The 16,270-nt window shown below is 39.0% G+C and overlaps 2 protein-coding genes across 3 annotated transcripts in view; one reads left to right on the top strand and one right to left on the bottom strand.

Moving 5' to 3' along the window:
• LOC133714625 (large ribosomal subunit protein uL3z-like) overlaps positions 1-16,270 on the bottom strand; it is a 77,407-nt gene that overhangs the window by 9,606 nt on the left and 51,531 nt on the right. The window lies entirely within an intron of this gene.
• LOC133717865 (NAC domain-containing protein 1-like) lies at positions 1,766-9,730 on the top strand. Its single transcript, XM_062144610.1, has 5 exons — positions 1,766-2,028; positions 2,520-3,259; positions 3,364-3,619; positions 3,730-3,886; positions 9,272-9,730. The coding sequence occupies exons 1-3, from the start codon at positions 1,866-1,868 to the stop codon at positions 3,463-3,465; spliced, it is 1,005 nt and encodes a 334-aa protein (XP_062000594.1). The 5' UTR covers positions 1,766-1,865; the 3' UTR covers positions 3,466-3,619; positions 3,730-3,886; positions 9,272-9,730.

Below are 16,270 nucleotides of genomic sequence, written 5' to 3'. Positions count from 1 at the left end.
ACGCAAGCCCAACAAACCAGCGCCAAAACACGCGCCACCGCACTGCTACGACACCGGAGACTAACCGCCGCCAACAACATGCCCACCACCCATCCTCCCCACGAATCCACACCGGTCCAGCCAACCAAAACTAGTCCCAGAACAGGCCGAAGAGAGCCAACCCAGATCGGAACGATCCGGAGAGAGCAGATCTGCACCACTATGACGACGACGCACCCCCCAAAACAGCAACCTTCCATCCTTGCCATGCCATGGAATTGCACGATCACCGAGCCACACCACCACTGAACTGGACCACCATCGATCTGGACCTCCACCGATCAGGGCCCTCCCAGACCGGCAAGACACTAAAAACGAAGAAAACTAAGAACACTAAGAAAACAAAGACCCGATAAAAATGCTTTACTGTGTTTTGGTGATTTCTATTGGGATTCTTGTACCCTGTGTTTTCTTGACGAATGTAAGTGAGTCAAGGAAAGACTAATGGAGGGAGTCTGCTTTAAAAGGTTGAATTTTTTTCAATCAAACCAGCACACTCTGGATTTGATATGGTTTGACCGTTTGAGCGTGGTGGGGTGATCTGGAGTTAATTGTGTTAAGTTAATCGTCAGGTTTAATTTATGACATATTGATTGAAAAAAGAGAATGATTAATTGCCAACAATTGTTGACTCAGTGGCTGAGATATGAGAAGTGAATTATTCTGCCCGAGTTCGAACCATTGCAAGCTCATTTTTTTTATTTCTCTATATATTTATCAGGTTTGGAGAAGATGAATAGTAAAATGACGAAAATATCCTTCAAAAGTTAACGGAGTTAACGTTTTTACTGTTGTTAGGTATGGAAATTGGGTCGGGCTTAAATCGTCAGGTACCATTTTGATATTTTTCAAAGTATAGGTATGAAAATTAATAGTCTGGAAAAGTTCAGATACTGTTTGGACGATTTTCCCTTCTTTATATTCATGAGCTAATGATTCGTGAATCTTCCTCTCATCTAATATTGTGTTTTTCATGTGGAACAATTCAGTAAATTTGGTCTATTTAAGAGGAAAAATTAAATGAATAAAAAATTTGTTGGCAAAATAAAGATCAAAGGATCGTTGGCTCTGCTCTGATTCGACTCTGTTGGAGTGTCTTCGATGGAGTATTCAACCTTGATTGTTTCGATGGATGGTGATATCACCACGACACCACTGACACAAGGGAGGTGAGCAAATTCATTTCCTCCTTCACTGTGTGTGTTGCGTAGACAAATTGATTCGACTGCCACCAGTAAATTTCCGTGTGTGTTGGTTGTATAATTTTATTACTGACTCACTTTTGCAGTAAAACAATCAAGTCCATGTGAAAAGTATGTGGGACCGGTGTAGTGTTATTAAACTTCTTTAGCAGGTTACCAGTTTATCAAAATATGTGGCCATGATTACACAATCAAAACTGACCATTAGATTGGCTGCTTATGTGGCCGAGCACTCCATGCTTGGAGCATGGAAGAATTTTCGGTTTCAAATGGATAAACAAAGAACGAAAGAAGGCCAGCAAGGCACTAAAGGCTGAACTTCCATGAGCAGGTAACGATAAATCTGGTTCCCTTGAAGAGACAAAGAAAAAGTTAAAACTCCTCAAAAAAAAAAATGTTAAAACTAAAAACTAACGCCTGATTGGTTGTCACTCGTTACTGGTGGGATCAGATTCCCACTAATGATGCAAGTCATTCCATACAGTTGAACTTGCTTCCGAAGCTCAGGACTTTCAGTTCAAAGCACTAGACGTGAAGTCACGTACATACAACCTCACTCTTTCCTCTGCACTTCAGAGCAAAAAAAAAAACACCGATCAAAATCAGCTATTCAGAGTGAAAGAGATGAGCTGCAGCGACTTCACAGTTCCGCCGGGATACCGATTCCATCCCACCGACGAGAAGCTGCTTAGTGACTTGGAGAAGAAGAATCAGTGCAAGGACTCCGAGATCACCACCATCAGCCCTGAAATCGATGTGTGCAAGCACGAGCCTCGCGAGTTACCAGGTAAACCATCTCCGGAACATTATTTTTGAAATGAATTGAGCTGATATAATTTTTTTGCCTGATGGAGTTGTCATTATTTGAAATGAATTATTGACGTCATTTTTTATTCCCCATGAGAATTGTGCTTGTAAACTAGGGGTTCTCTGGTTGTCCAACTAATTTCAAATCTTCAAATGTTCTCAAGTACTATAGATTACTAGGTCTGGAACTTGCATTGTTGTTTTATGAGATTTGATATGAAGTTATTAGCAATTTGAAGCAGTTACTGACTAACTGGAATCTTGCTAGTATCTTGAACTTGTGAGGTTTAGGTATTGTTGAGTTCCTGGTCATTACAATGGAGGGGAGAGAGTAAGAGACAGGAGAGAGAGGGATAGGGTTAAAATACTGATGATGCAAAGCCAAGTTTTTATCTTTGTGTAGGTGAAAGTAGAGTTTATCTATTAATGATCTGGACGAACAGTCATGTGTATTGTGTTGCATTTTTGCAGAACTGACATTCACAAGGGCGCAAAATCTGGGCAGGAAGTTTTTCTCTTTTTTCTTCTTCTGGTTTGCATGGGCAGAGTCTTGGGACAGTCAGGGCAAGTGGTACTTCTTCACTCCGCGTGAATACAAGTACAATAACAGCAGACGCTCCAACAGGACTACAGGGGAAGGGTTCTGGAAGATCACAGGCAAGGACCGCGACATCAAGGCCCCTGGCTCCAAAGCTGTGATTGGGAGAAAGAGGACCTTGACCTTCTACAAACGTGGAGTGCCGAAACCCCAGAAGACTGGCTGGGTCATTCATGAGTTTTATCTCATTGAGGCACATTCTAATCCTCCTAAGCAGATAGGGGACTTTGTTGTCTGTTGCTTGAAGTATAAGTCAGACAACTCTGATCATGATAAGGATGCCCCATTCTTCGATCGAGGTAGCACTAGCTGCAGTATGGCCTCCAATGTTGAAAATCAAGCTGAAGAAAATTGGGCATTAATTGAGCAGGTTAATGTTGTTCCAATTCACAATGGAAATGATGATGAAGCTCAAACTGGTGGTGGTATTATTACACAAGAAGAGGAATACCTGGCTTTAAAGGAACTGCAAGATGCTCTTCAGATTCCCATTGGCAATCCTCATGAATTCCAAGGCACGCAAACTGATCCTTGTCGTATAGATAAGAATGATCTTTCGACCTCTGTTGAAGGCCGACCTGATAAAAGCATTTCGTCTGATGTGATTGAAGAGGTGAGAACAAACTTGCATTTGACTTTTCTATGAAATTTTCAATATGGAGAACAAAAATTATATTGAAAATGTTACCTCACACTTTCTTGTTTGTGATCAAACAGCCACTAGATAACCCAGAAAATCTGGATTCACTCTTTGATCCGCTTGCGCTGCCTCAACTGCATCAGCTACATCGATCAGTCACCAATGTATACGACCAATGACCATAATGTTGAATGTCGTAAGAGGACATATCCATTTGAGGATAATGACCCTTCACTAACGAAGAAGAATAGTATTTCAACCAATGATGATGACGAATTAGTTAACAACACCGCATCTAGTTCAGAAAATCAAGCTTCAAATATGATTCCAGAGGTGAGAATAAGCATGCTCTTTTAAAACCTTTTTATTTGAATTTCTAAATATGCTGCAGCAAAAGAAGTGTATCCAAACTTAACTCTTTATTTCTGTAATTGTTAATTCAGAGATATTCTCAACCAGGAGCAAATCTGGGATCAGACTATGATTCATTTCTGCCAAAGGATTACGTTTATACACTACCATCAATAAACGGAGGACCGGGAGATTTTCCCCATGACAATAATTTTATTGAGTGGGATGATTTGCCATCCTTATACGAAGGTATGGACTATTCTCCCGCAAAGTTCTCACATACAGTTATTGATGGTGGTAGAGGAGTAACCAGTGACGGAAACACGGAAGTAGTAGATGGATCGGTATTATTCTGCATTAGCCATTGGAGCGATGCTCCAGTGTAGCTAATGAAGAGAAATTGAAAATTGCTGATTGAAGTTGATTTTTTTTAAATCATTACAGAAGAGAACACATAAATACTCCTAGCTGCTATCATACAATAAGATCACATATGATTGTTAAGAGAGATGTCAGATGTGCAGTTCAATATGTGGTTGTGCTTGGTCTTCTTGGCATGCAATGTAGCAACAAGCTTTGTCTATTGTACTTGGGTGAGAGAGCACGAGTTGTCCCTAATTGTCTTGTGCTGGAGTGTTTCTCTTGTGCAGCCTTGTAATCTTATGTTTTTCTTCTGATAATGATTTCATCTTATCATCCCCCCGCAAGCTGATGCGCGATGTGAAGCAATCAGCTTGGAAGTTAGATGACGAGAACTATGCCTTGGAAGACTGTGTGAAGTATGTTGGCTAAGTTTGGCATAGAGTTTTGAACAAAGCAAAAAAGAGCAGAAAACAAAAGCATGGAACAGAGAGACTAATCCAAGGTTAGCAAGAGAAGAGCAGGATACAAAGTCCTGACAAGAAAGGAAGAGAGAGTTTGCAAGCATGGGAAAAGGAAACTGTAAATAAAGGAAATAGAGGATGTGAGGAGAAAGAGGGAATAGAGATTTAAAAACACAGAAGATGAGAAAGGAGATGGACTTGATTATATAGAAGATGAGTAATGTTTTTGTTCTTTTGGGGTGACGAAGAAGTGACTGCCATGGTAGGTATGAGAAGAAAACCATGAGTGAGCAGGATGAAGAGAAGAAGAAAGAGATGGAGAAGCTTTTAAAAGAGAGGTAGAAGAAAATGGATATAAGATTGCTGAACAAGATGATGAAGGAAACTCATAACTAGGTGAAGATCGAGGAAACATAGGAGAAGCAAATACGAAGTAGAAGATAGATGCCGTTGCAGAAGAGAGGCTAATGAAGAAGATAGATATGCAACGACGCTGTGCAATCGAAAAGTGAAACTAGGTCACTATTGTTATGCAGTGCGAGGTAGAAGAGAGAGCATTAGGAGAAGATCGTTCTCTGGAATATGGGGAGCGCTTGGATGCAAAAAAGAAGAGCTTGATCAGCAGGAAACAACAAACTGTTGCCAATGAGGGGTATGAGAGGCTTCAGGAGAGAGAATAATAGGTTGAGAGGAGGAGGACCCCTTGGAGGGGATTAGAGAGCTGTTAAGCAAGAGTCTAAATGAATAGGATTTTCTTTTGTAGAGAGATGAAAAAGAGGTAGCTTGTAGGAGCAGAGGGAGTAAGAGAGCAAATGAACAGAGAGATCGGTTTGCTATTCTCCAAACAACAACCTAAGCTTAATTGGAAGGAAGCTATGGAGGAGAAGGGATGTCGGGATACGGTGGGGAATTGAAACATGGTGCTTCTGCCATGATGGTGCTAGAAAAGATATCAAGGGAAAAGGGAATTGAGACTGAAAATTAAGTGAAAATTAAAGATCTTAACTTGAGGACATAATAAGAATGTGAAGAAGAAAGTAAACTGACTTGAATTGAAAATTGAACTAAGAAGAAGGATTCAGAGTGCTGCAATCGGTTTTAGACCCGTGGGTGTATGAAGAAATTTACTCTATACACCCAGGGAGAGTTTTGGAGTTCATAGGATCAAGAGCTGTTAGGCAGATTGCTCTGATACCATGAAGAGAAATTGAAAATTGCTGATTGAAGTTGATTTTTTAAAAATCATTACAGAAGAGAACGTATAAATACTCCTAGCTGCTATCATACAATAAGATCACATGTGATTGTTAAGAGATATGTCAGATGTGCAGTTCAATATGTGGTTGTGCTTGGTCTTCTTGGTCTGCAATGTAGCAACAAGCTTTGTCTATTGTACTTGGGTGAGAGAGCACGAGTTGTCCCTAATTGTCTTGTGCTGGAGTGTTTTGTTCTCTTGTGCAGCCTTGTAATCTTATGCTTTTCTTCAATCAACCTTTATTTATAGGAGAATATCAAAAGGACGCCTCAGTGATAATGCGTCTCTAACTCACATTATTACAGTCGGTGATATTCTCCTGCAAATGATTCAATGATCTCCGAGTTATATGAACCGCTCAGCTGTGTTGATTGGCATAGAATCACAGCTATTCCGCATTTCTTGTACTGGTGGCTTTGGAAACTTCTTAATCGTTTTGGCATTCAATTACAACTTAGGACAGCTGCAATTATTTTGTACCTGTTTTTCTTTTCTTTTTCTCTTGGGAGCGGGGGAGGCATGGTGTCACAGCATCCCCCAGTGAACTTTTGGTTGAAAGAGAGACCCGCTAATGCATATGGTTCAAATGCCATCTGGAAGTCTACCCTTCTCTGAATGTGACGAGTCCAGGCATATAAAGATGTCTTTTCTCATAAGCAGTTCATTGCACTACTAGAAAACAGGCCAGAGGGCACCGACTTGGGCACACCGATTTGGGTTGGTGCTCTTAGATAATAGTATGACACGGTCGAGAGTAAACGGTGTATTGCTCTGGAGATGTCACTGAACTTCAGTGCCCATATACTCTATTTCAATATATTACTTTTTTTTGGTCTGATATTTCAATATAATACTTTAGTTTTTGGTACAATTTTGACATAATAATCGATAAGTTGCGTGTGTGGCACACTTTCTGTTGCTGGTATTTACCATTTTGACCCCGACGTCAGTTAAAAGGACTGAATTTGACGTGGGTGAGTGAGTCTGTAGAAAAGAGCTTTCAAAACTCAAATAATTCCTTGGCCTTTCCCTCCCTCATCGTCTCCATTTCTTCTTCTATCTGAAATGATGTACGGATGCCGAATCCGCTATCACCTTAGATATGGTTGCGACACCGCCTACACCAATGGCTCGAGGGTGAGCCGATCTACAAAACCCATATGGTCGTGCCACTATCCATCGCCGTTGCCAAAGTTCATCACATCACACTCGCCGATCCGGATCCACATGAATGTGCTCCGAAGTTCATTGTCTCGATGGTAACGGAGTAAGACCGGTTATGTGTATGTTTTCTCCATGCCTTAACAAATTTCTCTGTTTTATGCGAATTTCTTCGTTTGACCCATATGTGGTGATTTTGCAGATATAGAGTAAAATAACAACCAAGGTAGTACAAGCATTGTTTTTCCAGTGGCTATTTTTAATCAGGCATTCACATTTTCTAGTGTGATACATAAAGGTAAACATAATCTAGCAAAGCAATTGATAAACGACCCAGCAATTTATAAAACTTGTATTCAGCGTTGATGCATTAAATCTGCACGTCGAGGATTTTTCTGAATCCATAGAATAGAGTCAACTGTGCAAGTTGAGTTCAATGTTTTTGCAATGCAGGAAACACAGTTTGAAGCCGCTGCATCCAAAGTTTATGAGTCATATTTGAAGAGGTATGCTGCCAAAAATTTATATATTTCGTTTATCATGTTTTCAACATCTAAGTTTTATCTAAGTGTGCGAGCAGAGTTTAAGAACATGGGGTGTTAGAGGTTCCAGCAATAGGAGCCAATGTGAAGTCACTAAATTCTCAATTTTTGGCAATTTTCTGTCCTTGGGCATTGTGTTGTGTAGTTACCCATGGATATATCTAGGAATGTAATGATCTATATGCTTGGTGGGAGCTGGTTTCAATGCCACTATGTCTTTTAACGTTTTGGGATTCTTCTATCTATTCCTATTGTTATGAAATTGTCTGATTATTATTTGGGTTCAATTTTATTTCATACCCTGATTTCACAACAGTTTTGTTATTACCAGCTAAACGGAGATTTTAGTTTTTGGTTTACTTTGTTTGAATATTCAATATTCTGCGACATAGTAGTCCCATAGAAGGTTTTTGAGTAGTGTAGTTCAATTTGTATTGATTTACCCAGATACCTTTTGATCTCCCAATTACCAAATTCTAACAAGTACTCCTTTAATATTGAAAGGGTTAAAGTTTCTTCACTTCCTATCGTACCCTACGATGATGCAGATGAATTTTATCAAGTAATCATATAGTAGAATGTTATTGTGTGCTCTTTGTTGCTACAAAACTGTGTCCTTTTAAAATGTCTCCTATCCTTTAAGCTTTTGGATTTCTGGTATACATAATTATGACCTTGGAATTTCTTTTTTAGCTCTTCACTCTTTTTTGGCTTTGTTTTTGACAAGCTTATAAAGAACTTTGCTATTGCAACCAAACCAGAAAAAGAGTGAATAAAGATGGGGAGGTTGTAGGGTTATAGCTTAGTTAAAGCTTGAACACAACACTAGATTAATTGTTAACTTTTCACTCTTCTGGAATCATAGGTTCATATATTTGAAAAAAGAATGGTTTCTATATGAAACCATGTTCATGTTGTAGTCGGCTAATTGTTGTTCATATTGTTACCAACTCTTTCCTCTGATGACATCTATTATCATTTGTTCTTTTTTCTATGTTATCCAGTATGGTCTAGTAATATTCAATTTTGCCTACCCTCTACTTAATCACCTGCTACAATCTGATGCTTATTTCACTGTATGCAGAGTGAGCTTGAAGATTATTCGAGGACATAAAGCCCCACTATACGGCTCCAAAATATTTGCATTGAGCGTGTTGTACTGGGTCGAGAACATATAGATGCCAAGTGTAACCATCTATTATTGATTTGATGTAAACTTATGGTTTCAATACAGTACTTGAACAGCAATACGTTTGCAGATATTCAATGGATAATTCATAGTTTAGTTATTACATTTTGATGGAATGCAAATCATTTTGTGAATTGTGAGCCAGGAAAGAAATGTAAAGCTCTTGTTTGGTGCCAAATTGGCGCTACTTTTTTAAAAACAGTACGAGTAATTTAGACACCGTTCTAATAGCTGCCAGTTAATGATATAATTGGTGTGAAAGAGGTGGCAAATGACAAGACATAATTGATGTGACAGATTGTTTGTCAAGTTAAAAGTTTTGCCACCGATTACTTATTGGTGTTCTATGCTGCATTAGAAACTGGAGCAATGGGGACTGACATTGGATGGGTGGCCGCATGGTGGCTAATGAAGAAAACAGTGGCCTATGCACCATTAAGCACCCTTAACTGATGGTGTCCTATAGCCAATTTTGTGGTAGTGTTGGAGGTGGAGCTTCCTCTGTCAGCACTACTACCTATATTCATTCCTCAGATCGTCTTGTCAATAGAATTACCAATATTCCTTCCTCTGATCAAGCATCGTACAGTAAATAAAATCTTTACACTAAAGCTTTGAAGCTATTTGCTATATTCCTCAACTAAATCTGGAATCTGTTTATAGGTTGGTGAAGCTGCAGAGGCATTATATTGCTGTTTACTGCCCCAGAAGAAACTGAAAGTCCTTGAAGCAGACAACAGTTTGAAGCTGGCAGCAATTTAAAGGATTCTTTCATTTTCCAGGATGCAACTCCTTTCAATCCGTAAAGCAGACCAAAGTCATAGTTCTAGCCTAAAAGACCACTATGAGCAACGCAACTGTTGCATAGTTAGTAATCTGGAAGCAGAGTTTCATAGGACCAGCTTCTACACGGTTGCTGGGGTCTCAAAGACATATAAGTAATAATAATCAGACAGCAGTATTCTGTATGGTTACAATCGTTTCCAAGATGTATGAATACAATTACAGGTCATAGAGAGGCCTTCAGACTGAGTCTGAAACATCCCATGCCTACAACCAAAAATTGTATCGCTGTTCATATCACTCTTGTTTGTATTACACTATTACCCTAATATTCTTGTAGATATCGTTCAATTTGAAGCTTTAATGTTTAATATAATTGAGTGTACCCTGTTTCTGTTGAACGCACAATGCATACATGCCTTTAATTCATAGGAAGGAAGAAAACTAAACATCATGAACATTATATTACACAACACTAAACTAGTTGGATATATGCATTTAGCAGATACCAAGCACAAATAGTGACGTAGATATTGAAATTGAATCTGTAAAATGATGTCCAAGACTGTTAAATACTTTATCATCTAACCTTTGAGTGCCACGGTGTTGCAGGATCATACAAATAAATCAATGATCAAAATCACAGAAGAACATTTCCAGACCAGTAAAAGGATCAGAATAGAAACAAGCATTCAATATAAGAAACCCCAAAGCTGACTTCCCAAATAAACCCTGCAAATTGTATCAACAAATCGAAATTACTCAAAAACCCATAAACAAAAATCTGTTCTACAAAACTATAAACAATGGATAATAAGCAAAACTGATTTCAGTACCTGAAAGGCGGAAGCTTGCGAGTCAAGATAGAAGAAACCAAGATAGAAGCTTACTATGGGCTCGCACTTAGCCTATTCACAGAAATTGAAATCCTTTTTTCAGCTCACTCGGTCTCTCTGCCTCACTCGCGTGCGCAAAGTTCTCTGTTACCCCCAGTTTTCTTGAAATCTTGGGTTAAACCCAAGTCTCTAGGCCCATTAATTTTCCCATTTCCATTTTCTGGCCGACTTGACCCTTATCTTACATTATTGGGTTATTGCATATTCGCCCACTATTTTTATTTTAAAAAGGATGGTTCTTCTACTATTAATAACTCATTATATATATATATTGTGTATCAAGTAAGTATTAAAATATTGTGTCAGCTCTCTGTGCGACGCCTCCAAGCCTCAGTGCACGCAAACTCTCTTGCCGTTGATCATGTGGCAAGGCAACATCCTCGTGTGGAATTGTCGAGGAATTGTTAATCAGGAAACACAAAGAGCACTTATTGATATGGTTCAAGCAAAGCGCCCTCAATTAATCTTTCTATCAGAAACCCTAGCCTCTCAGAAACTAATTGATAACATCACGGGTCGTGTAGGCTTCGTGGGAAACTTCTGTTTTCCAAAACAAAGGGATTCTCAGGGCCTAGCTCTTCTCTGGGGTCCTGAAGTGCATGTGGACTTTCGTTCTTCTTCTCCAAATCATATTGACGTCGAAGTGTGTGAGTGTGGAGCTACTGCATCTTGGCGCTTCACAGGGATCTATGGTGTTGCGTCAAGGACTGCTCGCAATCAAACTTGGTCCATGATTGAAGCCCTAGCTCAACAAAACTGCTCTTTGCCTTGGCTTATGGCAGGGGACTTCAATGAAATCATGTCCCATACTGATAAATCAGGTGGAGTTCCTCGTGCTGCAATAGCAATGAATAGGTTTTGTCAGACTATGGTCTTGGCTGGACTACTAGATATGGGTTTTGTTGGCTGCAAGTATACGTGGTCAAATAAGTTCACGAAGGAGCGCTTAGATCGTGCTTTTCAATCTGTTCAGTGGCGAGATTTATATCCTTTTAGCAGAGTCATAACTCTTCCTCCCTCGGACTCTGATCACAATCCCCTCCTTGTGGAAGTTAAAATGGAAAAAGATGCTCTTAGGAAGTATACAAGGAAATTCCGGTTCGAAGAAGGATGGTATGGAAATGAACACTGTTTTGAGATCATTCACCGAAGTTGGGCAGTACCCCTTACAGGCAATGTTCTACGCCAACTTGGCACTAAGATAAAGAACGCTGGGTCTGAACTTATGCAATGGCACAGGGTTGAGTTTCAAAAACAAAGAACTGAGCTGCATGAAATTCAAGGGAAGCTTTTTGATATTATGAAGCAACCCTATTCTCCTATGCAATATGAAGTGCAACGGAATCTCCATGTCAGGCAAAGCCAATTACTTTCACTCCAAGAAAAATATTGGAAGCAACGATCACGTGCCCTTTGATTGAAGGAGGGCGATCGTAATTCTGCGTTCTTCCATAGAAAAGCTTCCAACAGGAAATGTCGTAACACTATAAAGGGCCTTAAAGATGCTAATGGTGAATGGCAAAGTGATCAAAGAACTATCAAGCACATGCTCTTGGAATATTATCAGAAAGTTTTTGCAAATGAAGGAGTGGATGATGAGGCCATTTCAGCAGTGTTTCGTGCCACACCAATGAAGGTTACTGCCATCATGAATGCTGACCTAACTCTGCCATACTCTGATGATGAAATAAAGGCCGCCCTTTTTCAGATGCATCCCTCAAAAAGCCCAGGCCCTGATGGTATGTCTCCATTCTTTTTTCAAAAGTATTGGCATATTGTGGGACTAGATGTGTGCTTGGCCATTCGTAATTTTTTGGAGAAGGGAGAGAGTTGGGATGAGTCTAATTTCACTCATATATGTCTCATTCCAAAGATTAAAAACCCTACTGATGCTTCACATTTTCGTCCAATAGCACTTTGTAATGTGATTTACAGAATTTGCTCAAAGGTGATGGCTAATAGACTTAAAAAGTGGTTGCCTGAAATCATCTCACCTCTTCAGAGTGCCTATGTACCAGGCAGATTGATTTCAGATAACACTCTCGTAGCTACAGAAGCTGCTCATTTTATGCACAAGTTGAGAACACAAGCAGACGGTTTCTTCTCTTTGAAATTGGACATCAGCAAGGCCTATGATCGTCTCGAATGGTCTTTTTTACAGGCTATACTCACAAAGTTGGGTTTTGCTTCCAACTGGATCAGTATGATTATGAAGTGTGTTACCTCAGTTAGTTATGCTATTCTTGTGAATGGTGAAGCTACTACTACCGTGAGGCCAACAAGGGGTATAAGGCAGGGAGATCCTCTCTCACCATACTTGTTTATTCTGTGTGCTGAAGGATTATCTGCTTTAATTTCTCAAGCAGTTCAGGCTGGATCTATTCAAGGTTTGAAGATGAGTCCAGAAGCTCCTACCTTGCATCATCTCTTTTTTGCAGATGATAGTCTATTATTTGGTGCAGCTACTCCTGCAGAGTGCTCTACTTTTCGTGATATTTTAAACACTTATGAAAGAGCTTCAGGTCAAAAGGTAAATTTTCAGAAAAGCAGTGTTGTTTTTAGTAAAAATGTGCATACAGACACACAAGCTGCCCTTGCTGCTATTCTGGAGGTGAATTGTGTAGAAGAACATGATAGATATTTGGGTTTGCCATTGAGGGTTGGCAAGGCCAAAACACAACGTTTTCAATACATCAAAGAGAAGTTATCCAAGAAATTGGTTAGTTGGAAGTCCAAGATTCTAAGTTGTGCAGGAAAAGAAATACTAATAAAGGCTGTTGCTCAAACCATGCCTTTATATGCAATGAATTGCTATCTTCTTCCTAAGGGCCTCTGTGATGACATTCATCAGTTATGTGCCTCATTTTTTTGGGGAGACACAGATGAGAAGAAACATATTCATTGGAGAAGTTGGGATAACTTGTGTCTAACAAAGCATGAGGGTGGTATGGGATTCAAGAACATCTATGCCTACAACTTGGCAATGTTAGCCAAGCAAGGGTGGAGGATTATCACTAACCCTCACTCTTTAATTGCTCAAATATATAAGGCAAGATACTTTCCCAATTGTTCCTTTTGGGAAGCTGAACTAGGGGAGGCTCCTTCGTTTTCTTGGCGGAGTATACTTGAAGGACGACCGGTGTTGAAAGCGGGTACTAGGTGGAGAATTGGAGATGGTTCAAAGGTTCACATTTGGAATGATGCTTGGATTCCCAACTGTCCTTTGTATCTCATCCAAAGACCAGCAACCACTATTTTTGAAAGAGTGAGTGATCTCATTGATCATTATCATCATACATGGTGTCATTCCTCTGTTAATACTCTTTTTAGTCCCAATGTTGCTGATCACATTCTGAGCATTCCTTTGCCTCGGAATTCTATGCAAGATGTTTTAACTTGGAGCTATGAGAAAAGAGGTCTCTTCACTGTCAAAAGTGCATACTGGGTTGCAAGAGAACATGTTCTTGGTTCGGCACTAGCAACCACATCATCAGGTAACCCTTTCAAGGAACTTTGGAGAAGGCTTTGGAAGACTAAAGTTCCAGGTAAAGTTCATATTTGTGTTTGGAGAGCTTGTAACAATTTACTTCCGACACGAGAACGGCTTCTTTCTAAGGGTTATCAGGGAGATGTTCACTGTCTTCTGTGTAATCACGGCTGTGAAAACACAGCTCATCTATTCTGTAAGTGCCCTACTGCTCTTGAGATACTCTCGGCTGCACCCTTTTCTTTACAACATACACTTCTACCTAATTTAAACTTTAAGGAATGGATGTTAGAACAAGCGCTTCATCTGAAGGTGGAAGTGTTTGAGAAACTGGTCATGGTTATTTGGGGATTGTGGAAAAACCGAAATGCACAGTTGTGGGAGAATAAAATGCACACAGCAATTGATATTCAGCTTGGCTGCTTTACTTGGCTAGAGGATTTCCAGAAAGCCCGGAACCCTGCAGTACAGCCTCCAAAACGAACAGTAAAAGCATGGAAACCTGCTTCTACTCTGAAATTAAATGTTGATGGTGCCTACTTAGAGCACAGGCAAACTGGAGGTGTTGGGGGAATTTTACGTGACTCATCGGGTCACTTTATAGCTGCCTTTTCTACACCAATAATGCATATTAGCTCAGCTCTACATGTTGAGTTTCTTGCCATCAGAGAAGGAATTGACTTGGCTCAAAAGATGAAGCTACAGCAAGTTGTGATTGAAACCGACTGCTTACAAGCAGTACATGACCTCTATAGTTCAGCTCCTAACTTGTCTTCCCTTGGCAGTCTAATAGTTGACATTCAAGCTGTAATGAAGAGTACTCCGGGTGTCCAAATCAATTTTGCTCCTCGTTCTTGTAATAGAATAGCTCATAGACTTGCCAGTATGGCTTATGAATCTGCTCAAGGGACTGTGTGGTCTGAGTATATTCCAGACTGCATTCGGGACCTTGTGCAACAAGAATGTACTCCCCCTTAATCTTAAATACATTTCTTGTTTCTTGCTTCAAAAAAAAGTATTAAAATATTGTTATAAATATTATATAAATGTGGTTGTCCACTGTAAATATTTATTAGTTATGTCCTTATGATGTAAACATTACTCCTATATAAAGGGGTCTAATGAGAATGAAATACACACTTCTACCTCCTCCTACATTTTGTTTCTCTATTCTATCTCTCTCTAATTCTCTAGTTTATAACACGTTATCAGCACGAATTTGCTCTTATTTTTCTTCTTCTTCTTCTTTGAACTCCATGATGATCCGCAAGCCTTATGGTACAACATAGTTGCTTATGACCAAGGCTAATGATCTATGAGTTTTTCTTCTTTCTCTCCTAGATGAATATCAATTTTCTTTATGCGATCATTTACATATATTTGTATGTATCTTTTATATAATATAATTGTTGAAAATTTATATTTCATATACGACAATGAGAACTACATGTTCCATTGCTCAAGACTCGAGTCCTCTGACCGAGTAGTCTTAGAACCTATGGTTCTATAGACATCACACGAATGTTTTTCTTGTGTGTTCCCTATGGGATCCATTGTTCATATTTATGAACTCTTCGAAACCTTTGTTTCGTATATGAATTTATAGAACATACTGTTCTAATAATTATGGATCCTGATATATCTCATCTTTTCTCTTTGTAGAAAGATGACGCATCTAACAAAATTGGACTTTGATCCTCTTAAAATTTCGGGTAAGAACTATTTGATGCTGAAATTCACCTTATGGCTAAAAACCTTGGAAATGCCATCAAAGTTGACAATAAGTCATTTGTGCAAGATCCCGCCAAACCTATGATTTTCTTGCGTTATTATCTTGATAAGATCCTAAAAGATGATTACCTTACGGTGAAAGATCCACTTGAGATTTGGCAAGCATTGGTTGATCGATTTGCTCACCAGAAACCATTGTTCTATCTAGAGCACGATATGAATGGACGCATTTTGCTCCTTCAAAACTTTAAATTTGTCACTGATTTTCAATTCCGCTATACATATGATTACCTCCCAACTAAAATTATGTGGAGAATCTGTCAGTAAAGATAACAAGCTCAAAGTCTCTGATTTTTTTGTGGACAATGGAAAACATATTGATTACATGATCAGCGGCGGTTTTCTTGACACCGATAAATTTTAAGCCTATATTTAGGCGTTTTTTTGTCTCTATTTATTTTGTTTAGTCATTTTAAGCCTATGTTCTAGCACCGATTAAACGTAATTATGTTTTCTTATCTTCATTTGTTTAATCACATTTATTATGTTTAAATTATCTTTATTACAATTCTTTCATAACCGAATTTGTCATGAGAATTTGTTGCAAGAGTTACAATTATCATGATAATATTTTTAAAGTTATTGTTATTAATAACTCATTTTATTATCAATTTTATCACCATTCTCTGGTAATTATTGTTATAAGTAACTCATTCTATTACCATTATTCGATACTTATTATAGTTATTTATTTTATTCGATCAT

Source organism: Rosa rugosa, chromosome 6, assembly GCF_958449725.1.
Source record: "Rosa rugosa chromosome 6, drRosRugo1.1, whole genome shotgun sequence".
Lineage (NCBI taxonomy): Eukaryota > Viridiplantae > Streptophyta > Magnoliopsida > Rosales > Rosaceae > Rosa > Rosa rugosa.
This window is presented reverse-complemented; position numbering and strand designations above follow the sequence as displayed.

What these genes read in the sequence shown, in the direction of transcription:
- LOC133717865 (XM_062144610.1), top strand. Translation starts at nt 1,866, where the DNA reads ATGAGCTGCAGCGACTTCACAGTTCCGCCGGGATACCGATTCCATCCC. An exon ending in CGAGCCTCGCGAGTTACCAG is followed by an intron (nt 2,029 to 2,519) that starts GTAAACCATCTC and finishes GCATTTTTGCAG; the next exon opens with AACTGACATTCACAAGGGCG. An exon ending in CGTCTGATGTGATTGAAGAG is followed by an intron (nt 3,260 to 3,363) that starts GTGAGAACAAAC and finishes GTGATCAAACAG; the next exon opens with CCACTAGATAACCCAGAAAA.